Source organism: Neoarius graeffei, chromosome 14 (assembly GCF_027579695.1).
Source record: "Neoarius graeffei isolate fNeoGra1 chromosome 14, fNeoGra1.pri, whole genome shotgun sequence".
Classification (NCBI taxonomy): domain Eukaryota; kingdom Metazoa; phylum Chordata; class Actinopteri; order Siluriformes; family Ariidae; genus Neoarius; species Neoarius graeffei.
This window is the reverse complement of record NC_083582.1, coordinates 8,276,909-8,301,896: the sequence shown is the minus strand read 5'-3', so window position 1 is coordinate 8,301,896 and position 24,988 is coordinate 8,276,909. Positions and strand designations below refer to the sequence as shown.

Sequence of the window (24,988 nt, the reverse complement as noted above, 5' to 3'; positions counted from 1 at the left end):
ATATGTTACCATTTCTATAGTGACAGCTCATTCACAGGGACGTGTACAGCGCTGCATAAACAATGGTTTATTTGACATTTACAGAAGGAGTCTCCAGTGTCAGGGCTTCAGAGCTGTAAAACTGTAACGTATACTTTATGTTTTTAAAGAAGTTCTTTTATGGTAGTGTTTGTAGGAGTACACAAGAACCATGAGCTGGCCTAGTGGTTAGCGAGTCCACCTCTCAATTGGGAGATCACAAGTTCTACTCGCAATCGAGTCATACCAAAGCCCATCATAAAAAATGGTACCTACTGCCGTCTGTTGAGGCACACTACAATACAGATGTGAGTGGGGAGTCAAACTCTTGTGGTTACCAGAGAACTAGCCCCCCACTGTAACCCTAGCTGTATAGGCGAGAGGCCAAGGGCTATAGAAGCAGAGATTGCCGCCGTCCAATGTGCCTTAAGGGCCTGGTTAGTACTGGGAGGGGAAACTGCCTGGGAAGACCAGTTTCTGGTGTGAGAGGGACTTTGACTTGACTGCCATCTGTGGCAAGGCATGCTGCAATACAGATGCGAGCGGGGAGTCAAAGTCTTGCGGTTACCAGAGGACTAGCCCCCCATTGTAACCCTGGCTGTATAGGTGAGAGGCAGAGGGCTATCGAAACAAAAATCGGTGCCATCATATGCACCTTAAGGGCCTGGTTAGTACTGGGACAGAAGACTGCCTGGGAAGACCAGGTCCTGGCATGGGAAAGACTTATGATAGAAGTACACACTGTAATCCATCATACATTCAGACACTGTTGGTGTTATTTTAAATATGCGCAATAACCATATTATTAATTACAGTATTAGCTGCATCTGTTTAGAGTTATTTATTAATAGCTTGTTCTGTCTTGGTTCACTTCTGGAGCAGATTTAGTTTCTATAACAGCAAGGGCCATGACAGCAATCAGCACTGACTGTGACTCACACATGCTCAGAAATAACCGCAACAGCAGCACACACTCTGGTGAACACCATGAAGTGTGCGTGTGTGTGTGGAAAGAAGCACCTCTGAAAAAGCTTGTCAGTCTGGAGAGTTTGCCTCTATTTTCTAATTATGGCCACCATGCTAATCTAACGCAAACACGCTGTAGGGAGCTCAGAGTTTCTCCTTACTTCTACAGAAACATCCTTTTTGACAGAAATGTCACACAGGCCGCTCACTTTCCGCAACATTCTGCCTTATGAGTTTTAGTGCTTGTTTCTAAAGTGAAACTTTGCTGAAACATGCTAATCGAGCTAAGGGTGAAAGAAAAAACTAGTGATGTTAACATAAAAACGTTCATTTTATTTGTTATTAGCACTAAAGCTCTTATTTGTGGTTTCTTCTGTTGTTACACACAGTACAGGAACACATTATAATTTTATTCACAACTCCAAGATGCATGAGTTAGCAATGCGTCTGAAATTAATGTTCAATTTAGTGTTACTTATAATGCTAAGCAGATGCTCTGGGTGAGGTGAAATTGGGGTTTTAAAGCTGATGAGGAGTTGGGGAAAGGGTCCGGAGCAGGAAGAAGCTGTCTAAAAGATCAGGACTAAACAGCAAGGTTATAATGTGAGTCCATTAAGGAAGAAAATGTAATAATAAATGGAGTTCTTATTCAATAAAGATGCTCGAGCTTGCACAGGTAAACAGAGTGACAGGAGTAAATATGTCTGGTATGCACTGATTACTAATTAGTGTTAATGAAAAGATGGCTGTATACAGAATAATCCTTTATAAAAAAAAGTTTAAAACACTTGGCCACTTGACGAGTGAGGAATAAAACACTGCGCTTGTGGGTGTGTGTGATAATAAAATACTGAGTGATTGTGTAATATTTTTACCATTCCAGTGTTGATTATTGTCCTACAACAGCATGTCATATGTCAGGTGTGTTTTTTTCCTCTTATATCACACCTTCAAGTTACAGCTCTTTACCACTGACTGTTACAAAGCACTGACACTGGAGACTCCTTCCATAAAATGTTACATAATAAAAGTTTCCTTACAGATTGATGATTACGTGCATTTTTTAATCCATTTATTATTAGCATATTGTCTGCTGTGCGAGTCCCTATGAACGAGCTGTTACTATAGAAACGATATCGTATTAACATTTAATATACAACCCCGATTCCAAAAAAGTTGGGACAAAGTGCAAATTGTAAATAAAAACGGAATGCAATAATTTACAAATCTCAAAAACTGATATTGTATTCACAATAGAACATAGACAACATATCAAATGTCAAAAGTGAGACATTTTGAAATGTCATGCCAAATATTGGCTCATTTGAAATTTCATGACAGCAACACATCTCAAAAAGTTGGGACAGGGGCAATAAGAGGCTGGAAAAGTTAAAGGTACAAAAAAGGAACAGCTGGAGGACCAAATTGTAACTCATTAGGTCAATTGGCAATAGGTCATTAACATGACTGGGTATAAAAAGAGGATCTTGGAGTGGCAGCGGCTCTCAGAAGTAAAGATGGGAAGAGGATCACCAATCCCCCTAATTCTGCACTGACAAATAGTGGAGCAATATCAGAAAGGAGTTCGACAGTGTAAAATTGCAAAGAGTTTGAACATATCATCATCTACAGTGCATAATATCATCAAAAGATTCAGAGAATCTAGAAGAATCTCTGAGCGTAAGGGTCAAGGCCGGAAAACCATACTGGGTGCCCGTGATCTTCAGGCCCTTAGACGGCACTGCATCACATACAGGCATGTTTCTGTATTGGAAATCACAAAATGGGCTCAGGAATATTTCCAGAGAACATTATCTGTGAACGCAATTCACCATGCCATCCACCGTTGCCAGCTAAAACTCTATAGTTCAAAGAAGAAGCCGTACCTAAACATGATCCAGAAGCGCAGACGTCTTCTCTGGGCCAAGGCTCATTTAAAATGGACTGTGGCAAAGTGGAAAACTGTTCTGTGGTCAGACGAATCAATATTTGAAGTTCTTTATGGAAATCAGGGACGCCGTGTCATTCAGACTAAAGAGGAGAAGGACGACCCAAGTTGTTATCAGCGCTCAGTTCAGAAGCCTGCATCTCTGATGGTATGGGGTTGCATTAGTGCGTGTGGCATGGGCAGCTTACACATCTGGCAAGACACCATCAAGGCTGAAAAGTATATCCAGGTTCTAGAGCAACATATGCTCCCATCCAGACGACGTCTCTTTCAGGGAAGACCTTGCATTTTCCAGCATGACAATGCCAAACCACATACTGCATCAATTACAGCATCATGGCTGCGTAGAAGAAGGGTCCGGGTACTGAACTGGCCAGCCTGCATTCCAGATCTTTCACCCATAGAAAACATTTGGCGCATCATAAAACAGAAGATACGACAAAAAAGACCTAAGACAGTTGAGCAACTAGAATCCTACATTAGACAAGAATGGGTTAACATTCCTATCCCTAAACTTGAGCAACTTGTCTCCTCAGTCCCCAGACGTTTACAGACTGTTGTAAAGAGAAAAGGGGATGTCTCACAGTGGTAAACATGGCCTTGTCCCAACTTTTTTGAGATGTGTTGTTGTCATGAAATTTAAAATCACCTAATTTTTCTCTTTACATGATACATTTTCTCAGTTTAAACATCTGATATGTCATCAATGTTCTATTCTGAATAAAATATGGAATTTTGAAACTTCCACATCATTGCATCCCGTTTTTATTTACAATTTGTACTTTGTCCCAACTTTTTTGGAATCAGGGTTGTAAATACGCAGATCAGACTATTTCTCGATAATCACCAAAATGGCAGCCAATCGCTTCGTCACCGTAAGTGAGGAAGAATTACAAATGATGAAAGAAAATGCTGTTCCTAAATAAAAGCACTAAAGATGCTACAAAGTTTGGTCTAAAACTATTCAAAGGTAACATGGAATTATGATTTATTTTATCCATTTCAAAACAAAGTATTTTATGTGACTCGGTGTAGATAAGTGACACAAGTCTGCACCATGCCATTATTAGATTTACATGTTGCTTTTGAAGATTGAAATAAGTTATTTTTTATACCTTTTTTTATTTTTTGGAAATAATCACCTGTGTATTTATGCTCAAACAATTATCCGCCTCAGGCTCAGTGAATATCGATGATTTATTGTATCCACATTTATTGGATATGAGCAATCATGTGCTCTGATTGGCCACTCTACTACTAGGATATCAGCTCATATACCATGAGTAGAGAAAAACAAAATGGCGGAGCGCATCAAGTCAGATATATCACTTTGTTATTAAGTATTTAAAAGAAACAGAAATAACTAAAATAATATCGTTTTTTTCTCCCCAATATCACCTTTTCCACACTCCAGCCCAGTCAGTGGCGGTAATGCACCTTTAAGTTGGTTTGCCAACTGCCAAAAAACTCTAAAGGAGAAGAAGAGAATGGCGGCACGTGTTGCTGAACCAACTGAGGATGAAATAAAAACTCTACTTGAAAAACAAAACCCAAAAAATATAGAAAAAGCAACAAAATATGAAATAAAAGTATTTGATGGTAAGAAGGTATCTTTTTTATTTTTCAAGAATTATTATTATTATTATTATTATTATTATTATTATTATTGCATTTTTCACAAATTACTCCTGTCATTTTGCCAGTTTGTTTACAATCGAAGCGGAAATTATTTTGTTGAACGTTTTGTATAAAGTTTTTATTTATCGAATTTGCAAAAAATAAAAATGCTCTGTTTCTCAAAATCCAGTGAATGTGGATAGAATAAAACAGTTATTCCACTCAATCTTGTCATACATGAATTATAGACAACTCAATTTCATGGAATAACTGTTAATTATTATATATACAGGACACTTTTCCGATGGAATAAAAACATGTGTTCTATTCACTTCTAGCAGGTTTCATTCATTTGGTTTGACAGCATGCAATATTGTTAGCATATCGCTTATCCTCTGTGTATTATGTCACTCTACCCAAAGGAGAATGAGCGTTGAATTAGAGGTCTGCGCGGGTCGGATTTTTCAGTCCCGCTCACGCCCGCGCCCGCATTGTGCAGTCCCACTCCCTCCCGCGCCCACAAAGAATTATGATTTTCAGTCCTGCTCCCGCCCGCGCCCACAAAAAAATTATGATTTTCAGTCCCGCTCCCACCCGCGCCCGCCATATTTTGTCCCGCTCCCGCCCGCAAATCCCGCATGATGCAGACGTTCACGTTATTTTTCAGGAAAGTTCTTGTCTTGACACAGCATGATGGTGCCCCGCCCCCTACTTTGAGTGGATTTGAGCATAAATATCTACAGCTCACGTTTATTATTGTTTACCTTGTTTCTGAATTCAGCATGTAGTATCTCTAATAATAATCAGTGCTGTCAAACAATTAAAATATTTAATCACAAATCACACATTTTTATCACATGAGAAACCATTGTAATTCTCTGATCAGCATAAAAAAGTGAATGGGCTTACTTTGTACCAATGTTTTTTTTTTTTTTATTGCAAAGCAGAGCTAGTAAAAGAAATGAATTGATTTATTGCTTGCGTTAGTCTACAACTTTAATCAGAGAGACATGTTACACAGTGACAGTAGGCTTGACTCAATGCTATCCCAGAAATCCTTCCTGTAATATGCAAATTTGGCCGCCTCTGACTGGACAGCCAAATTTGCATATTACAGGAAGGATTTCTGGGATAGCATTGAGTCAAGCCTACCGTCACTGTGTAACCTGTCTCTCTGATTAAAGTTGTAGACTAACGCAACAAGTAAATCAGTTCATTCATGGTTCTCTTGCTAGCTGGGTGTGAACTGCGAGTCATTAGAGTGATCAAAGAATTTCCCTTTAGGGTGATCAATGGCAAGCTTAAGATGCCACTTCTCACTCAATCTGACTTTCTCTGCAAATTTAGGCATCTTAAAATGTTTTTATTAGTGCTAAATTATATGTGATAGACATAAATTGATAATTTATAAGTTTTATTTCAAACACTTTTTTTAGTTAGCGGGACTGCAGCTTATCACTGCTCTCACCCGCGCCGCATATGTGCACTCCCGCCCCTGTCCGCGGGCGCATATGTGCACTTCCGGTCCTGCCCGCGCCCGCAATGAGCTTTCAAAATTTGTCCCGCGCCGCACTGCTTTGCGGCGGGTCCCGCGAGTCCCGCGGGACTCCCGCGGGAGTGCAGGGCTCTACGTTGAATATGGTTTACGATATTGCATGGTTGTCAAGACAACATGACGTCACACATTGGAGACGTAAAACTTCCATGCTAGCAAGCGACTGGGACAATTTGTAAACAGACATAGCCGCCAGGTTTGCTTTGTTAAATACAGAAGATTTTGAGAGAATTTTGAAAGAGAAAGACGCGGTGAACACCGGAAAGGAATGTGTGCATTGTGCATATAATAATAATAATATTGGCTGGCTTTTTTTTCGTGGTCTCTCAGATATATTCCATTCAGCTACTCATCTTTGAGTTGTTCAATATTATGCTAACTGAATGGAATATTTCTGATATACTACGAAAATATTACCAATATTATTTAAATAATAACCTCCACTCTCGATTATTTTTCACCGATATTCACTTCGCCTTTGGTGAATAATTGTTAAATAATTAGCAGTAATACTAACTGCACTACTGTCAGAGCTCCTGTTATAGAAAACTAATCAACACCCCCTGACCAATCAGATTTGAGAATTCATCTGTGCTTTTGTTATACAATATTCTATCCTGATACATACTTCATTATTCAAGAATAGATATTTAACCAATCGGCTCCTGATTAGGAGACTCTACATAAAGAACACTGACTTTCAGTGAATCTTTGCAAAGTCTTGCTCCTTGCATAAGGCTAGTGATGTTCCTGAGCTGTTTGTTTGTGTCCGTGCTGTCTAGCCTGGAAGTCTGTCTGCTGTCTATCGATTCTGATGTTTATTTGACCTTTTGGATTCATCTGCTTTGATCAGGAAAATCCTACAGCCTGATTGATGGTCCACTGAGATCAGTATTTCTTGCATTTCTTGGTTACAGACCACACAGTGACATCTGTAGTGCTATGCATGTGTATATAAAAAATAGTGCTGCTAGAAAGTTTGTGACCCCTTTAAAATTCTCTGTATTTCTGCATAAATTTGAAGTGAAATACACCATACTCAGATCTTCATCAAAGTCCTAAAACTAGACAGAGAAACCAAAGAGAACTCAATGAAACAAAACATGTAAAAACTTTGCTCGTTTTATGTTCATTTATTGAGCAAAATTATACAACATCCAACAAATATCTTTGTCAGAGAAAAGTATTGTATGTGAGTCTTTGTTTTTCAGTAACTGGTGAACCCTGAAGCAGCAATAACTTCAACTAAATGTTTGCGGTAGCTGGTGATGGTTCGAGGAACTTTGACTCATTCATCCTTACAAAACTGCTGATGGAGTTGGTGGACTTCCTATTCTTTTTAGGTCCTTCTACATCATTTCTATTTGGTTACTATCTGGACTTTGGCTTGGTCATTCCAAAATACTGGATTAAATATCTTCTGCTTTAACTATTTCTTTTCTTTTTTTTTTTTTAGAGTTGCAAGCAGGACTTTGAACCAGAATTTTTTTCCTATTGGTTCGTTCCGAACAGAAACGGAATTTTAACGTTTCCGGTTTTGGGTTCCACCATTAAATAGACGTTCCCGAACCGGTTAGAACAAAAAAATTTAGTTCCCGGAATGGTTAATTACGTTCCCTGTCAGCTGTTTAACAAATGGCTATAAAATTATGTCTCTGTCTCATCCAGCTTAAGCCAAATGTAGGCTAATTCTATTACAACCTTCATTAAATAAGACAAGAAATAATTCAAAACAATTATTATTTCAAATGTTGGCAATTTGGATTCTCAGTATGTCTTCCCATCTACACAAACAGAAAAAGTGCCAAAAATGAAAGATAATTCGTTTAGTGTGTTACCAAAGGCTAGTCAGGCCCTATAGAGGGCTACCGCATGACGTCACCGCGCCGCGAGATTTTGTTAGGCGCCATATTGGAAGACCAAGTACACATCTATGCAAGTACATACATACATAAAACAAACTACACCTGAAATGTAGCCAGGGCCGGTTCTGCCCTAATCTGGACCCGGGTGCAACATCGCGCAACCCCCCCCAAAAAAACACCAGTCTAAATCAGGACAACCATCACATAACTATAACTATAAACATTTTATATCAACTATTTTAACTAAATGGGCTATAATAAATAAGCCTGCAGGCAGCCACGGCGGGCTGCCTCAGAAAAGTAACCATTCAATGACACAACTGAAAGCCTGCAGCCATGGCGGGCTGCCTTAAAAAGTAACCATTTGTCCTACCTTAAAACTTTTGCATTTTCTGCCTCCTTTTTTGTATTTTCAACCCTCCGTTTATTTTCTTTCCTTTTCTGAAAACCCGATTTGTGTCCAGACATTTTGTTCTGCTACCAACGAACTAACTCGTCAGGCCTCGTCTCTCGAGCCCGCGATGATTCCCGTGGGAAGGGCAACAATTGATACATTTTTACAAACAGCCAATAGGGAGGTTGCAACGTTCAGGCTCTTCTTTGCTCAGACACTCATGGCTTTTTTATTTGTAGGCTACGGAAACTTTGAGGAACGAAATAAAAACCGGTATTAACCGGTTACCATTATTTTTAATAAGCGTTTCTGTTCCGGAACATAAAAAATAATAAAGTTTCTGGTTTCGTTTCTGTTCCATGTGAAATAGAAAAAGTTCCCGGTTTTCATTTTCGTTCCTTGAACCAGTTCAAAGCCCTGGTTGCAAGTGTGTATAGGGTTGTGGTCTGTCTCTAGTTTTAGGACTTGATGCTCACAAACTTTCTAGCAGAACTCTAGATGACCTACCGTGGCATTTTTGGACTGGTACCACTCAGGAATGGGGATGTGGTGGTTGTGGAACCTACGAGGAACCCATTTCCGAGACTCGGCTTCCCACAGAATTTTGTTCAGGTCAGGGAAGTTATGGTGGATATCCAAGCCGTCCTGACTCCATCGACCCAAAGACCATCCACTCAGCTCAGAGCCCTGAGGACAGGACAGTTTATGTTTTGAAGGGTATACAGTAGTAGTAGGAAATATCGACACAGAGAAATCCTTTTTGCATGTTTTTGGAGTTGAAGACCACAAATTATCTGCTATATTTTTCATCGGCCACTTTAATAGGAACATGTTCTTGATTCTAAGATTCCTGTTCTTGGCTGCAGGAGTGGAACCCAATGTAGTCTTCTACTTTTATGTTGCATGCCGAGATGATTTTCTGCTCACCATGGTTGTAAAGAGTGATTATATGAGTTACTATGGTATATCCTTCCTGGCAAAAAAAGAAATCTCGAACCATCTCGAATCTGGCCATTTTCCTCTGACCTTTCTTATCAACAAGGCATTTGTTTCTACCCACAGAACTGTTGCTCACTCGCTCACTCGATAATGTTTTTTTGCTTTTTGCACCATTCTGTGTAAACTCTAGAGACTGTTGTGTGTGAAAACCCCAGGAGATCAGCAGTTTCTGAAATACTCAAAGCATAACACCCATGCCACAGTGAAAGAAAGTCACACTTTGAGATCACAATTTTTCCCATAATGATGTTTGAACATTGTGATGATGAGAAAACTGCAGAAAACAGCAGGTGGATGTAGGGATGTTCCTAATAAAGTGGCTGGTGAGTGTAGAATAGCACTCGATCCAGCAATTTATTTATATATATATATATATATATATATATATATATATATATATATATATATATATAAATTGCTGGATCGAGTGCTATTCTACTGCTACACGTACAGAGAAACTTCAAGTTCATTAGTAACTACCTCATTATGTAAGATAATGACTGTTTGTTTTTGATGTGGGGAAAAGTACTTTCATGGACTTTAAAGGGATGATATAACTAGATAGAGACTATGACTAAAGTCAAAGTAATTTGCACTAGCTCTTACAAAGTGGGACATCTGGACACTGTGCCTGATAGATACAGAATGGTAAGAGATAGAGAATGACACTTAGTGAGGAAAAGTTGTGCCCTGCCACCCTGAATAAAATAAATAAATAAATAAACCTGATTGAAAAAATCATGAAAAGTGACAGAGTTATAAGTGATTGAAAAAAGCCCATTTTCATGGATCATTCCTGTCTGGTGATCCAGATCAGCACCAAAAGTCATAGCAACGTAATTCAGCCCAGAGGTATTCTTCATTTGCAATTTGGTGATGATTGGTTGAAATCTGAGGGGGAATTTTAGTGTACTAAAAAATGTTAGGATAATAATAATAATAATAGTAATAATTATAACTAGATGGATAGTGTGACTAAAATCACAGTAATTTGTGTGACATGGTTCAAACGGGGATGTCTGATCAATGTACACTATAGATCCATAACAGCAAGAGATAGAGAATGACGCTTAGTGAGGAAAAAAATCCCGTTTTTCGTGAACCATATTGTGGTTAAATCAAATTGTCAGACAGTGGTGCTGGATTTAATCCTACTCTTCGCTCGAGCCCATATCACACAAGAAACCTGCGCTTAAGTGCAACATCAGAATCAGTAAAGGCATAACTGAGACACACCTCTGAGACACGTCTCTCGTGTAACTTACATTATATTACAGGTAATGTACAATACACTCTTATCCAGAGCTACATACAACATATACAGAGCAGACTGAGGAGTAGTCCACTATGAGTCTGATTCCAGTCCTGTATCAGCTATGAGTCTGAGTCGAGTCCTGTATACACTATAAGTCTGAATCATCATGCCACATATCCACAATGATTTTCTGTCACGTTGAGTTCATTATAACTCTGAGTCAAATCACACATCCTCTGCGAGTGTGTGCTGAGTCAAGTAACCCATCCTTGATGAGTCTGATTTGAGTTCAGAGTCCACTATGAATCGGAAATGAGTAACGCATCCACTTTGAGTCTGAGTTGAGTCATGCGTACACTATGAGTCTGATTTGAGTCCCGTATCCACTACGAGTCTGATGCGAGTCCTGTATCTACTATGAGTCTCAGCTGTCATGCAACATGTCCACAACGTCTTTGTCACATTCAGTTGATGACTCTGAGGGCCCGTTTACACGAGGACGCTGTCGGGTAAAAACGACTAAATATTTTATCGGAAGTGCCTTTCGTCTACACGGGGACGGCGTTTCCGAGGCTGAAAAACGGATAAAATTGAAAATGCCTTCCAGAGTGGATAAGTTAAAAACGGCCCCCGTTGCATATCCGTCTAAACTACCCAATACGCGAAACTCTGCTCGGATCTGCTCACGTCGGGTACGCGTTTATGTCATACATATGTCATATACTGTACATGCCAGCCCGGGAAGTAAGAAAGTAAGTAAAAAAGTAAGAGCATGTCTGATTACATCGATCCAACGGACCTTCAAGCTGCCCTGTGTTTTAATGCAGTAGATGTGTTTTCCTGCTCACCCGCTCAGCTGGAGCTCCTCAGTTTGGTGTCGCCAAGTTACACACGCACGCGCGCACACGCGTGTGCGTGCACGCGCGCCGCCTATTCAAGCCGCTCGTGAAACCATAAACCCGAGACTGAAAACAAAACTAGCAGCCGAACGGGTTTATTTTGCTGAGATGGACACTGCCTTTTCTCTTCTTCACCGAAACAAGAGTGAGTGTTACTTAATAAAGGTAGATTAAAAGAGTTTCGGTTTGCTCCTGCTCCTCCCTCGAGCACTACAGTACCTCAGCCGGACCGGTGTTCTGTAAAGTTATCCTAGCAAGTTCGCATACAGACCGTTTTATTATTCAAAACAAGTCATTACAAATTATTTGACTCGGCCAAAGACTCGATCAATAAGCACAAAACAAAAATCGGCAAATGCGTGAAATTCTTACCGATTTTCTATCAGCCCAGCTGATCGGTGGGACAAAACTACTGTTGAATTTTCCGACCCTCCTGGATTTCGTGCATGCACAGTAGGCTTGGTAGGACAAATCCAAGAGGTAGGATAACTTTACAGAACAGCGGCGCAGATGTGCAGATCAGACAAGACGGAAGACTTTGCGCATGCGTGCGGACATAGCGGAGACATTTATGCGTCACCGTATAGACGCAGATTTCCTCCTTGAAAACGGTCATGTAGACGCGGAAAAAAGTGAGAACGAAAACGGACTTTTGCGTTTTTGTTTCAGACCGTCCCCGTGTAAAGTGGGCCTGAGTAAAATCACAGATCCTCTGCAAGTGTGTGTTGATTCAAGCAACCCATCTTCGATGAATCTGAGATGAGTTCAAAATCAACAATGAATCTGAATTGCTTCACATGTCCACAAGTCTGAGTCAAGTGATGCAACCACTATGAGTCTAACTCGAATCATGTGTCCACTGTGAGTCTGAATCAAGTCCTGCATACACGATGAGTCTGAGGGGAGACCTGTGTCTAGGGTGACTCTGAGTCAAGCCATGTGTCCACCGTGAATCTGAGCCGAGTCACGCGTCCACTGTGAGTCTGACTCGAGTCACATGTCCAGTGTTATTGGAGCACAAGGGTGGAAAAACATGAGGCAAACAGTGTTTGTTTTGGATTACTGGATCGAGACATGACACATGGAAGGAGGGAGAGAGCGCCAGGACTCCTTGGGTAGCTCAAGCGGATAAGTGACATCAGGGACGCATTGAAGAATAATGTACCGTAAGGCCCAATGTAAATTGGTGTGGACGGATTCTGCACCACTGTTCAACGTGGACGTCCCACGTGGACATCCGGACTCGATCACAAGGCCCGCGCTGCGGAGTGGTCTGCGTTGAGCGGTGAAATCTTAATAGCTTGGCACCACCTGTTCTAGGTGGTCATTGGTAGCCTCCCACACTGGGACGATGTGAATTGTTGGAAGTCTGGCAATGTATGAGGCCAACAGAGTTCGTTGTGGTGTCAGTCACGGGTGCGTGGGTGACCTGTAGCAGGTCAAGTGTGGGCCCAGGTGGTGAATTTGGGCTCCAGATGAGGGGAAAGGGGGCCTTCTTTGAGGGCATGGGCCAGGAGCATGAAGACGGTTGGCACCGTTTATTTTTTCATCCAGATCCAAAGTTATAGCACACACTAAACGTGATTTGGGGAAAAGGAGCTTCTGGCTTGCAGGACAGAGCATCTGCCTCGCCATTCTTGGCGCTTGGAACGAAGGAACCAGAGAACGGGAAGCTCGTGAAAAACGCAGCCCATCTTGACTGGCGAGAGTTGAGTCATTGAGGGGTTCACAGAAATTCGACGTTCTTACTATCGGTGAGCGTGGCGAAGGAGTGCGTGGCACCCTTGAGCCGGAATTCTTCCAAAGGTAGCAGCAGCAATCTGTCCGCCACATCATGGCCACCCACGCGGCACAAGCGTTCCTTTCGTTGAGAAGAGGGCGACTGGATGAAGTTTGGGCTTCTCGCTGAGTTTTGGGAAACACTCCACAGCTCGAGCGGGGGCCTCCCCTTTCAGAGTGCTCCAGTGGCACAATAGGTTAGCGCACGGTACTTATACAGCAGTACATGTGAAGCCATGCCGAGGTTGTGAGTTCGATCCTCACCTGGAGCACTGTGTTTATGCATCGCCTCCAATCTTTAAGCGTGTGGCTGCATTAAACTTCCGTATGCACGTCAAGAGCACAAGTACTCTTGGTCTTGCCGTCATGTCCCGAGTCCGTCGACAAGGCAAAACCGGGTCCTTCTGCGTCACGTTTTCTCCATGTCGGCAACTGTTTTTGTTCCCAATTGAACCAGCCAGCCCCTCGTGCACCATCCGGGCAAACCCAAGTACATCGTTTGTGTCGTGACCTGGGATCCAGGAACATTTTTCGGGGCTGTACTCTTCGAGTTGAGCAGGTCCTGGAGCTTAGCCTCTCTGCGCTGTGAGTCGAGAACCGTGTCGATTCAATGGGCACCTTGCCCCTTGAGCACCCACGGTTCTCCTGGCGCGCACGAGCGTTGCCCTTCTGCCAAGGGACAGCGGATTACTGGATCGAGACATGACACATGGAAGGAGGGAGAGAGCGCCAGGACTCCTTGGGTAGCTCAAGCGGATCCGTGACATCAGTGACGCATTGAAGAACAATGTACCGTAAGGCCCAATGTAAATTGGTGTGGACGCATTCTGCACCACTGTTCAACGTGGACGTCCCACGTGGACATCCGGACTCGATCACAAGGCCCGCGCTTTGGAGTGGTCTGCGTTGAGCGGTGAAATCTTAATAGCTTGGCACCACCTGTTCTAGGTGGTCATTGGTAGCCTCCCACACTGGGACGATGTGAATTGTTGGAAGTCTGGCAATGTATGAGGCCAACAGAGTTCGTTGTGGTGTCAGTCACGGGTGCGTGGGTGACCTGTAGCAGGTCCAGTGTGGGCCCAGGTGGTGAATTTGGGCTCCAGATGAGGGGAAAGGGGGCCTTCTTTGAGGGCATGGGCCAGGAGCGTGAAGACGGTTGGCACCGTTTATTTTTTCATCCAGATCCAAAGTTAGAGCACACACGAAGCGTGATTTGGGGAAAAGGAGCTTCTGGCTTGCAGGACAGAGCATCTGCCTCGCCATTCTTGGCGCTTGGAACGAAGGAACCAGAGAACGGGAAGCTCGTGAAAAACGCAGCCCATCTTGACTGGCGAGAGTTGAGTCATTGAGGGGTTCTCAGAAATTCGACGTTCTTACTATCGGTGAGCGTGGCGAAGGAGTGCGTGGCACCCTTGAGCCGGAATTCTTCCAAAGGTAGCAGCAGCAATCTGTCCGCCACATCATGGCCACCCACGCGGCACAAGCGTTCCTTTCGTTGAGAAGAGGGCGACTGGATGAAGTTTGGGCTTCTCGCTGAGTTTTGGGAAACACTCCACAGCTCGAGCAGGGGCTTCCCCATTCAGAGTGCTCCAGTGGCGCAATAGGTTAGCGCACGGTACTTATACAGCAGTACATGTGAAGCCATGCCGAGGTTGTGAGTTCGATCCTCACCTGGAGCACTGTGTTTATGCATCGCCTCCAATCTTTAAGCGTGTGGCTGCATTAAACTTCCGTATGCACGTCAAGAGCACAAGTACTCTTGGTCTTGCCGTCATGTCCCGAGTCCGTCGACAAGGCAAAACCGGGTCCTTCTGCGTCACGTTTTCTCCATGTCGGCAACTGTTTTTGTTCCCAGTTGAACCAGCCAGCCCCTCGTGCACCATCCGGGCAAACCCAAGTACATCGTTTGTGTCGTGACCTGGGATCCAGGAACATTTTTCGGGGCTGTACTCTTCGAGTTGAGCAGGTCCTGGAGCTTAGCCTCTCTGCGCTGTGAGTCGAGAACCGTGTCGATTCAATGGGCACCTTGCCCCTTGAGCACCCACGGTTCTCCTGGCGCGCACGAGCGTTGCCCTTCTGCCAAGGGACAGCGGATTACTGGATCGAGACATGACACATGGAAGGAGGGAGAGAGCGCCAGGACTCCTTGGGTAGCTCAAGCGGATCCGTGACATCAGTGACGCATTGAAGAACAATGTACCGTAAGGCCCAATGTAAATTGGTGTGGACGCATTCTGCACCACTGTTCAACTTGGACGTCCCACGTGGACATCCGGACTCGATCACAAGGCCCGCGCTGCGGAGTGGTCTGCGTTGAGCGGTGAAATCTTAATAGCTTGGCACCACCTGTTCTAGGTGGTCATTGGTAGCCTCCCACACTGGGATGATGTGAATTGTTGGACGTCCCACGTGGACATCCGGACTCGATCACAAGGCCCGCGCTGCGGAGTGGTCAGCGTTGAGCGGTGAAATCTTAATAGCTTGGCACCACCTGTTCTAGGTGGTCATTGGTAGCCTCCCACACTGGGACGATGTGAATTGTTGGAAGTCTGGCAATGTATGAGGCCAACAGAGTTCGTTGTGGTGTCAGTCACGGGTGCGTGGGTGACCTGTAGCAGGTCCAGTGTGGGCCCAGGTGGTGAATTTGGGCTCCAGATGAGGGGAAAGGGGGCCTTCTTTGAGGGCATGGGCCAGGAGCGTGAAGACGGTTGGCACCGTTTATTTTTTCATCCAGATCCAAAGTTAGAGCACACACGAAGCGTGATTTGGGGAAAAGGAGCTTCTGGCTTGCAGGACAGAGCATCTGCCTCGCCATTCTTGGCGCTTGGAACGAAGGAACCAGAGAACGGGAAGCTCGTGAAAAACGCAGCCCATCCTGACTGGCGAGAGTTCAGTCATTGAGGGGTTCTCAGAAATTCGACGTTCTTACTATCGGTGAGCGTGGCGAAGGAGTGCGGGGCACCCTTGAGCCGGAATTCTTCCAAAGGTAGTAGCAGCAATCTGTCCGCCACATCATGGCCACCCACGCGGCACAAGCGTTCCTTTCGTTGAGAAGAGGGCGACTGGATGAAGTTTGGGCTTCTCGCTGAGTTTTGGGAAACACTCCACAGCTCGAGCGGGGGCCTCCCCTTTCAGAGTGCTCCAGTGGCGCAATAGGTTAGCGCACGGTACTTATACAGCAGTACATGTGAAGCCATGCTGAGGTTGTGAGTTTGATCCTCACCTGGAGCACTGTGTTTATGCATCGCCTCCAATCTTTCAGCGTGTGGCTGCATTAAACTTCAGTATGCACGTCAAGAGCACAAGTACTCTTGGTCTTGCCGTCATGTCCCGAGTCCGTCGACAAGGCAAAACAGGGTCCTTCTGCGTCACGTTTTCTCCATGTCCGCAACTGTTTTTGTTCCCAATTGAACCAGCCAGCCCCTCGTGCACCATCCGGGCAAACCCAAGTACATCGTTTGTGTCGTGACCTGGGATCCAGGAACATTTTTCGGGGCTGTACTCGTTCGAGTTGAGTAGGTCCTGGAGCTTAGCCTCTCTGCGCTGTGAGTCGAGAACCGTGTCGATTCAATGGGCACCTTGCCCCTTGAGCACCCACGGTTCTCCTGGCGCGCACGAGCGTTGCCCTTCTGCCAAGGGACAGCGGATTACTGGATCGAGACATGACACATGGAAGGAGGGAGAGAGCGCCAGGACTCCTTGGGTAGCTCAAGCGGATCCGTGACATCAGTGACGCATTGAAGAACAATGTACCGTAAGGCCCAATGTAAATTGGTGTGGACGCATTCTGCACCACTGTTCAACGTGGACGTCCCACGTGGACATCCGGACTCGATCACAAGGCCCGCGCTGCGGAGTGGTCTGCGTTGAGCGGTGAAATCTTAATAGCTTGGCACCACCTGTTCTAGGTGGTCATTGGTAGCCTCCCACACTGGGACGATGTGAATTGTTGGAAGTCTGGCAATGTATGAGGCCAACAGAGTTCGTTGTGGTGTCAGTCACGGGTGCGTGGGTGACCTGTAGCAGGTCCAGTGTGGGCCCAGGTGGTGAATTTGGGCTCCAGATGAGGGGAAAGGGGGCCTTCTTTGAGGGCATGGGCCAGGAGCGTGAAGACGGTTGGCACCGTTTATTTTTTCATCCAGATCCAAAGTTAGAGCACACACGAAGCGTGATTTGGGGAAAAGGAGCTTCTGGCTTGCAGGACAGAGCATCTGCATCGCCATTCTTGGCGCTTGGAACGAAGGAACCAGAGAACGGGAAGCTCGTCAAAAACGCAGCCCATCTTGACTGGCGAGAGTTGAGTCATTGAGGGGTTCTCAGAAATTCGACGTTCTTACTTTCGGTGAGCGTGGCGAAGGAGTGAGTGGCACCCTTGAGCCGGAATTCTTCCAAAGGTAGCAGCAGCAATCTGTCCGCCACATCATGGCCACCCACGCGGCACAAGCGTTCCTTTCGTTGAGAAGAGGGCGACTGGATGAAGTTTGGGCTTCTCGCTGAGTTTTGGGAAACACTCCACAGCTCGAGCAGGGGCTTCCCCTTTCAGAGTGCTCCAGTGGCGCAATAGGTTAGCGCACGGTACTTATACAGCAGTACATGTGAAGCCATGCCGAGGTTGTGAGTTCGATCCTCACCTGGAGCACTGTGTTTATGCATCACCTCCAATCTTTAAGCGTGTGGCTGCATTAAACTTCCGTATGCACGTCAAGAGCACAAGTACTCTTGGTCTTGCCGTCATGTCCCGAGTCCGTCGACAAGGCAAAACCGGGTCCTTCTGCGTCACGTTTTCTCCATGTCGGCAACTGTTTTTGTACTCTTGGTCTTGCCGTCATGTCCCGAGTCCGTCGACAAGGCAAAACCGGGTCCTTCTGCGTCACGTTTTCTCCATGTCGGCAACTGTTTTTGTTCCCAATTGAACCAGCCAGCCCCTCGTGCACCATCCGGGCAAACCCAAGTACATCGTTTGTGTCGTGACCTGGGATCCAGGAACATTTTTCGGGGCTGTACTCTTCGAGTTGAGCAGGTCCTGGAGCTTAGCCTCTCTGCGCTGTGAGTCGAGAACCGTGTCGATTCAATGGGCACCTTGCCCCTTGAGCACCCACGGTTCTCCTGGCGCGCACGAGCGTTGCCCTTCTGCCAAGGGACAGCGGATTACTGGATCGAGACATGACACATGGAAGGAGGGAGAGAGCGCCAGGACTCCTTGGGTAGCTCAAGCGGATCCGTGACATCAGTGACGCATTGAAGAACAATGTACCGTAAGGCCCAATGTAAATTGGTGTGGACGGATTCTGCACCACTGTTCAACGTGGACGTCCCACGTGGACATCCGGACTCGATCACAAGGCCCGCGCTGCGGAGTGGTCTGCGTTGAGCGGTGAAATCTTAATAGCTTGGCACCACCTGTTCTAGGTGGTCATTGGTAGCCTCCCACACTGGGACGATGTGAATTGTTGGACGTCCCACGTGGACATCCGGACTCGATCACAAGGCCCGCGCTGCGGAGTGGTCTGCGTTGAGCGGTGAAATCTTAATAGCTTGGCACCACCTGTTCTAGGTGGTCATTGGTAGCCTCCCACACTGGGACGATGTGAATTGTTGGAAGTCTGGCAATGTATGAGGCCAACAGAGTTCGTTGTGGTGTCAGTCACGGGTGCGTGGGTGACCTGTAGCAGGTCCAGTGTGGGCCCAGGTGGTGAATTTGGGCTCCAGATGAGGGGAAAGGGGGCCTTCTTTGAGGGCATGGGCCAGGAGCGTGAAGACGGTTGGCACCGTTTATTTTTTCATCCAGATCCAAAGTTAGAGCACACACGAAGCGTGATTTGGGGAAAAGGAGCTTCTGGCTTGCAGGACAGAGCATCTGCCTCGCCATTCTTGGCGCTTGGAACGAAGGAACCAGAGAACGGGAAGCTCGTGAAAAACGCAGCCCATCTTGACTGGCGAGAGTTGAGTCATTGAGGGGTTCTCAGAAATTCGACGTTCTTACTATCGGTGAGCGTGGCGAAGGAGTGCGGGGCACCCTTGAGCCGGAATTCTTCCAAAGGTAGTAGCAGCAATCTGTCCGCCACATCATGGCCACCCACGCGGCACAAGCGTTCCTTTCGTTGAGAAGAGGGCGACTGGATGAAGTTTGGGCTTCTCGCTGAGTTTTGGGAAACACTCCACAGCTCGAGCGGGGGCTTCCCCTTTCAGAGTGCTCCAGTGGCGCAATAGGTTAGCGCACGGTACTTATACAGCAGTACATGTGAAGCCATGCCGAGGTTGTGAGTTCGATCTTCACCTGGAGCACTGTGTTTATGCATCGCCTCCAATCTTTAAGCGTGTGGCTGCATTAAACTTCAGTATGCACGTCAAGAGCACAAGTACTCTTGGTCTTGCCGTCATGTCCCGAGTCCGTCGACAAGGCAAAACCGGGTCCTTCTGCGTCACGTTTTCTCCATGTCGGCAACTGTTTTTGTTCCCAATTGAACCAGCCAGCCCCTCGTGCACCATCCGGGCAAACCCAAGTACATCGTTTGTGTCGTGACCTGGGATCCAGGAACATTTTTCGGGGCTGTACTCTTCGAGTTGAGCAGGTCCTGGAGCTTAGCCTCTCTGCGCTGTGAGTCGAGAACCGTGTCGATTCAATGGGCACCTTGCCCCTTGAGCACCCACGGTTCTCCTGGCGCGCACGAGCGTTGCCCTTCTGCCAAGGGACAGCGGATTACTGGATCGAGACATGACACATGGAAGGAGGGAGAGAGCGCCAGGACTCCTTGGGTAGCTCAAGCGGATCCGTGACATCAGTGACGCATTGAAGAACAATGTACCGTAAGGCCCAATGTAAATTGGTGTGGACGCATTCTGCACCACTGTTCAACGTGGACGTCCCACGTGGACATCCGGACTCGATCACAAGGCCCGCGCTGCAGAGTGGTCTGCGTTGAGCGGTGAAATCTTAATAGCTTGGCACCACCTGTTCTAGGTGGTCATTGGTAGCCTCCCACACTGGGACGATGTGAATTGTTGGACGTCCCACGTGGACATCCGGACTCGATCACAAGGCCCGCGCTGCGGAGTGGTCTGCGTTGAGCGGTGAAATCTTAATAGCTTGGCACCACCTGTTCTAGGTGGTCATTGGTAGCCTCCCACACTGGGACGATGTGAATTGTTGGAAGTCTGGCAATGTATGAGGCCAACAGAGTTCGTTGTGGTGTCAGTCACGGGTGCGTGGGTGACCTGTAGCAGGTCCAGTGTGGGCCCAGTTGGTGAATTTGGGCTCCAGATGAGGGGAAAGGGGGCCTTCTTTGAGGGCATGGGCCAGGAGCGTGAAGACGGTTGGCACCGTTTATTTTTTCATCCAGATCCAAAGTTAGAGCACACACGAAGCGTGATTTGGGGAAAAGGAGCTTCTGGCTTGCAGGACAGAGCATCTGCCTCGCCATTCTTGGCGCTTGGAACGAAGGAACCAGAGAACGGGAAGCTCGTGAAAAACGCAGCCCATCTTGACTGGCGAGAGTTGAGTCATTGAGGGGTTCTCAGAAATTCGACGTTCTTACTATCGGTGAGCGTGGCGAAGGAGTGCGGGGCACCCTTGAGCCGGAATTCTTCCAAAGGTAGTAGCAGCAATCTGTCCGCCACATCATGGCCACCCACGCGGCACAAGCGTTCCTTTCGTTGAGAAGAGGGCGACTGGATGAAGTTTGGGCTTCTCGCTGAGTTTTGGGAAACACTCCACAGCTCGAGCGGGGGCCTCCACTTTCAGAGTGCTCCAGTGGCGCAATAGGTTAGCGCACGGTACTTATACAGCAGTACATGTGAAGCCATGCCGAGGTTGTGAGTTTGATCCTCACCTGGAGCACTGTGTTTATGCATCGCCTCCAATCTTTCAGCGTGTGGCTGCATTAAACTTCAGTATGCACGTCAAGAGCACAAGTACTCTTGGTCTTGCCGTCATGTCCTGAGTCCGTCGACAAGGCAGAACCGGGTCCTTCTGCGTCATGTTTTCTCCAAGTCCGCAACTGTTTTTGTTCCCAATTGAACCAGCCAGCCCCTTGTGCACCATCCGGGCAAACCGAAGTACATCGTTTGTGTCGTGACCTGGTATCCAGGAACATTTTTCGGGGCTGTACTCTTCGAGTTGAGCAGGTCCTGGAGCTTAGCCTCTCTGCGCTGTGAGTCGAGAACCGTGTCGATTCAATGGGCACCTTGCCCCTTGAGCACCCACGGTTCTCCTGGCGCGCACGAGCGTTGCCCTTCTGCCAAGGGACAGCGGATTACTGGATCGAGACATGACACATGGAAGGAGGGAGAGAGCGCCAGGACTCCTTGGGTAGCTCAAGCGGATCCGTGACATCAGTGACGCATTGAAGAACAATGTACCGTAAGGCCCAATGTAAATTGGTGTGGACGCATTCTGCACCACTGTTCAACGTGGACGTCCCACGTGGACATCCAGACTCGATCACAAGGCCCGCGCTGCGGAGTGGTCTGCGTTGAGCGGTGAAATCTTAATAGCTTGGCACCACCTGTTCTAGGTGGTCATTGGTAGCCTCCCACACTGGGACGATGTGAATTGTTGGAAGTCTGGCAATGTATGAGGCCAACAGAGTTCGTTGTGGTGTCAGTCACGGGTGCGTGGGTGACCTGTAGCAGGTCCAGTGTGGGCCCAGGTGGTGAATTTGGGCTCCAGATGAGGGGAAAGGGGGCCTTCTTTGAGGGCATGGGCCAGGAGCGTGAAGACGGTTGGCACCGTTTATTTTTTCATCCAGATCCAAAGTTAGAGCACACACGAAGCGTGATTTGGGGAAAAGGAGCTTCTGGCTTGCAGGACAGAGCATCTGCCTCGCCATTCTTGGCGCTTGGAACGAAGGAACCAGAGAACGGGAAGCTCGTGAAAAACGCAGCCCATCTTGACTGGCGAGAGTTGAGTCATTGAGGGGTTCTCAGAAATTCGACGTTCTTACTATCGGTGAGCGTGGCGAAGGAGTGCGGGGCACCCTTGAGCCGGAATTCTTCCAAAGGTAGTAGCAGCAATCTGTCCGCCACATCATGGCCACCCACGCGGCACAAGCGTTCCTTTCGTTGAGAAGAGGGCGACTGGATGAAGTTTGGGCTTCTCGCTGAGTTTTGGGAAACACTCCACAGCTCGAGCGGGGGCCTCTCCTTTCAGAGTGCTCCAGTGGCGCAATAGGTTAGCGCACGGTACTTATACAGCAGTACATGTGAAGCCATGCCGAGGTTGTGAGTTCGATCCTCACCTGGAGCACTGTGTTTATGCATCGCCTCCAATCTTTAAGCGTGTGGCTGCATTAAACTTCCGTATGCACGTCAAGAGCACAAGTACTCTTGGTCTTGCCGTCATGTCCCGAGTCCGTCGACAAGGCAAAACCGGGTCCTTCTGCGTCACGTTTTCTCCATGTCCGCAACTGTTTTTGTTCCCAACTGAACCAGCCAGCCCCTCGTGCACCATCCGGGCAAACCCAAGTACATCGTTTGTGTCGTGACCTGGGATCCAGGAACATTTTTCGGGGCTGTACTCTTCGAGTTGAGCAGGTCCTGGAGCTTAGCCTCTCTGCGCTGTGAGTCGAGAACCGTGTCGATTCAATGGGCACCTTGCCCCTTGAGCACCCACGGTTCTCCTGGCGCGCATGAGCGTTGCCCTTTTGCCAAGGGACAGCGGATTACTGGATCGAGACATGACACATGGAAGGAGGGAGAGAGCGCCAGGACTCCTTGGGTAGCTCAAGCGGATCCGTGACATCACTGACGCATTGAAGAACAATGTACCGTAAGGCCCAATGTAAATTGGTGTGGACGCATTCTGCACCACTGTTCAACGTGGACGTCCCACGTGGACATCCGGACTCGATCACAAGGCCCGCGCTGCGGAGTGGTCTGCGTTGAGCGGTGAAATCTTAATAGCTTGGCACCACCTGTTCTAGGTGGTCATTGGTAGCCTCCCACACTGGGACGATGTGAATTGTTGGAAGTCTGGCAATGTATGAGGCCAACAGAGTTCGTTGTGGTGTCAGTCACGGGTGCGTGGGTGACCTGTAGCAGGTCCAGTGTGGGCCCAGGTGGTGAATTTGGGCTCCAGATGAGGGGAAAGGGGGCCTTCTTTGAGGGCATGGGCCAGGAGCGTGAAGACGGTTGGCACCGTTTATTTTTTCATCCAGATCCAAAGTTAGAGCACACACGAAGCGTGATTTGGGGAAAAGGAGCTTCTGGCTTGCAGGACAGAGCATCTGCCTCGCCATTCTTGGCGCTTGGAACGAAGGAACCAGAGAACGGGAAGCTCGTGAAAAACGCAGCCCATCTTGACTGGCGAGAGTTGAGTCATTGAGGGGTTCTCAGAAATTCGACGTTCTTACTATCGGTGAGCGTGGCGAAGGAGTGCGTGGCACCCTTGAGCCGGAATTCTTCCAAAGGTAGCAGCAGCAATCTGTCCGCCACATCATGGCCACCCACGCGGCACAAGCGTTCCTTTCGTTGAGAAGAGGGCGACTGGATGAAGTTTGGGCTTCTCGCTGAGTTTTGGGAAACACTCCACAGCTCGAGCAGGGGCTTCCCCTTTCAGAGTGCTCCAGTGGCGCAATAGGTTAGCGCACGGTACTTATACAGCAGTACATGTGAAGCCATGCCGAGGTTGTGAGTTCGATCCTCACCTGGAGCACTGTGTTTATGCATCGCCTCCAATCTTTAAGCGTGTGGCTGCATTAAACTTCCGTATGCACGTCAAGAGCACAAGTACTCTTGGTCTTGCCGTCATGTCCCGAGTCCGTCGACAAGGCAAAACCGGGTCCTTCTGCGTCACGTTTTCTGCATGTTGGCAACTGTTTTTGTTCCCAATTGAACCAGCCAGCCCCTCGTGCACCATCCGGGCAACCCAAGTACATCGTTTGTGTCGTGACCTGGGATCCAGGAACATTTTTCGGGGCTGTACTCTTCGAGTTGAGCAGGTCCTGGAGCTTAGCCTCTCTGCGCTGTGAGTCGAGAACCATGTCGATTCAATGGGCACCTTGCCCCTTGAGCACCCACGGTTCTCCTGGCGCGCACGAGCGTTGCCCTTCTGCCAAGGGACAGCGGATTACTGGATCGAGACATGACACATGGAAGGAGGGAGAGAGCGCCAGGACTCCTTGGGTAGCTCAAGCGGATCCGTGACATCAGTGACGCATTGAAGAACAATGTACCGTAAGGCCCAATGTAAATTGGTGTGGACGCATTCTGCACCACTGTTCAACGTGGACGTCCCACGTGGACATCCGGACTCGATCACAAGGCCCGCGCTGCGGAGTGGTCTGCGTTGAGCGGTGAAATCTTAATAGCTTGGCACCACCTGTTCTAGGTGGTCATTGGTAGCCTCCCACACTGGGACGATGTGAATTGTTGGAAGTCTGGCAATGTATGAGGCCAACAGAGTTCGTTGTGGTGTCAGTCACGGGTGCGTGGGTGACCTGTAGCAGGTCCAGTGTGGGCCCAGTTGGTGAATTTGGGCTCCAGATGAGGGGAAAGGGGGCCTTCTTTGAGGGCATGGGCCAGGAGCGTGAAGACGGTTGGCACCGTTTATTTTTTCATCCAGATCCAAAGTTAGAGCACACACGAAGCGTGATTTGGGGAAAAGGAGCTTCTGGCTTGCAGGACAGAGCATCTGCCTCGCCATTCTTGGCGCTTGGAACGAAGGAACCAGAGAACGGGAAGCTCGTGAAAAACGC

At 47.2% G+C, this 24,988-nt stretch overlaps 1 protein-coding gene and 8 non-coding genes across 11 annotated transcripts in view; 8 read left to right on the top strand and 1 right to left on the bottom strand.

The window, feature by feature from the left end:
- cpxm2 (carboxypeptidase X (M14 family), member 2) overlaps positions 1 to 24,988 on the bottom strand; it is a 164,320-nt gene that overhangs the window by 21,490 nt on the left and 117,842 nt on the right. For all 3 annotated transcript variants that reach the window (XM_060939219.1, XM_060939220.1, XM_060939221.1), the window contains exon 10: positions 8,871 to 9,050. In XM_060939219.1, the coding sequence (XP_060795202.1) occupies positions 8,871 to 9,050 (180 nt within the window). The remainder of the gene's footprint in view (positions 1 to 8,870; positions 9,051 to 24,988) is intronic.
- Positions 13,475 to 13,567, top strand: trnai-uau (transfer RNA isoleucine (anticodon UAU)). The gene is given in 2 exon segments: positions 13,475 to 13,512; positions 13,532 to 13,567. It is a non-coding gene; the product is annotated as a tRNA-Ile (tRNA).
- Positions 14,882 to 14,974, top strand: trnai-uau (transfer RNA isoleucine (anticodon UAU)). The gene is given in 2 exon segments: positions 14,882 to 14,919; positions 14,939 to 14,974. It is a non-coding gene; the product is annotated as a tRNA-Ile (tRNA).
- On the top strand, positions 16,434 to 16,526 carry trnai-uau (transfer RNA isoleucine (anticodon UAU)). Its single transcript is given in 2 exon segments — positions 16,434 to 16,471; positions 16,491 to 16,526. It is a non-coding gene; the product is annotated as a tRNA-Ile (tRNA).
- Positions 17,842 to 17,934, top strand: trnai-uau (transfer RNA isoleucine (anticodon UAU)). The gene is given in 2 exon segments: positions 17,842 to 17,879; positions 17,899 to 17,934. It is a non-coding gene; the product is annotated as a tRNA-Ile (tRNA).
- Positions 19,488 to 19,580, top strand: trnai-uau (transfer RNA isoleucine (anticodon UAU)). The gene is given in 2 exon segments: positions 19,488 to 19,525; positions 19,545 to 19,580. It is a non-coding gene; the product is annotated as a tRNA-Ile (tRNA).
- Positions 21,040 to 21,132, top strand: trnai-uau (transfer RNA isoleucine (anticodon UAU)). The gene is given in 2 exon segments: positions 21,040 to 21,077; positions 21,097 to 21,132. It is a non-coding gene; the product is annotated as a tRNA-Ile (tRNA).
- trnai-uau (transfer RNA isoleucine (anticodon UAU)) lies at positions 22,447 to 22,539 on the top strand. The gene is given in 2 exon segments: positions 22,447 to 22,484; positions 22,504 to 22,539. It is a non-coding gene; the product is annotated as a tRNA-Ile (tRNA).
- trnai-uau (transfer RNA isoleucine (anticodon UAU)) lies at positions 23,854 to 23,946 on the top strand. Its single transcript is given in 2 exon segments — positions 23,854 to 23,891; positions 23,911 to 23,946. It is a non-coding gene; the product is annotated as a tRNA-Ile (tRNA).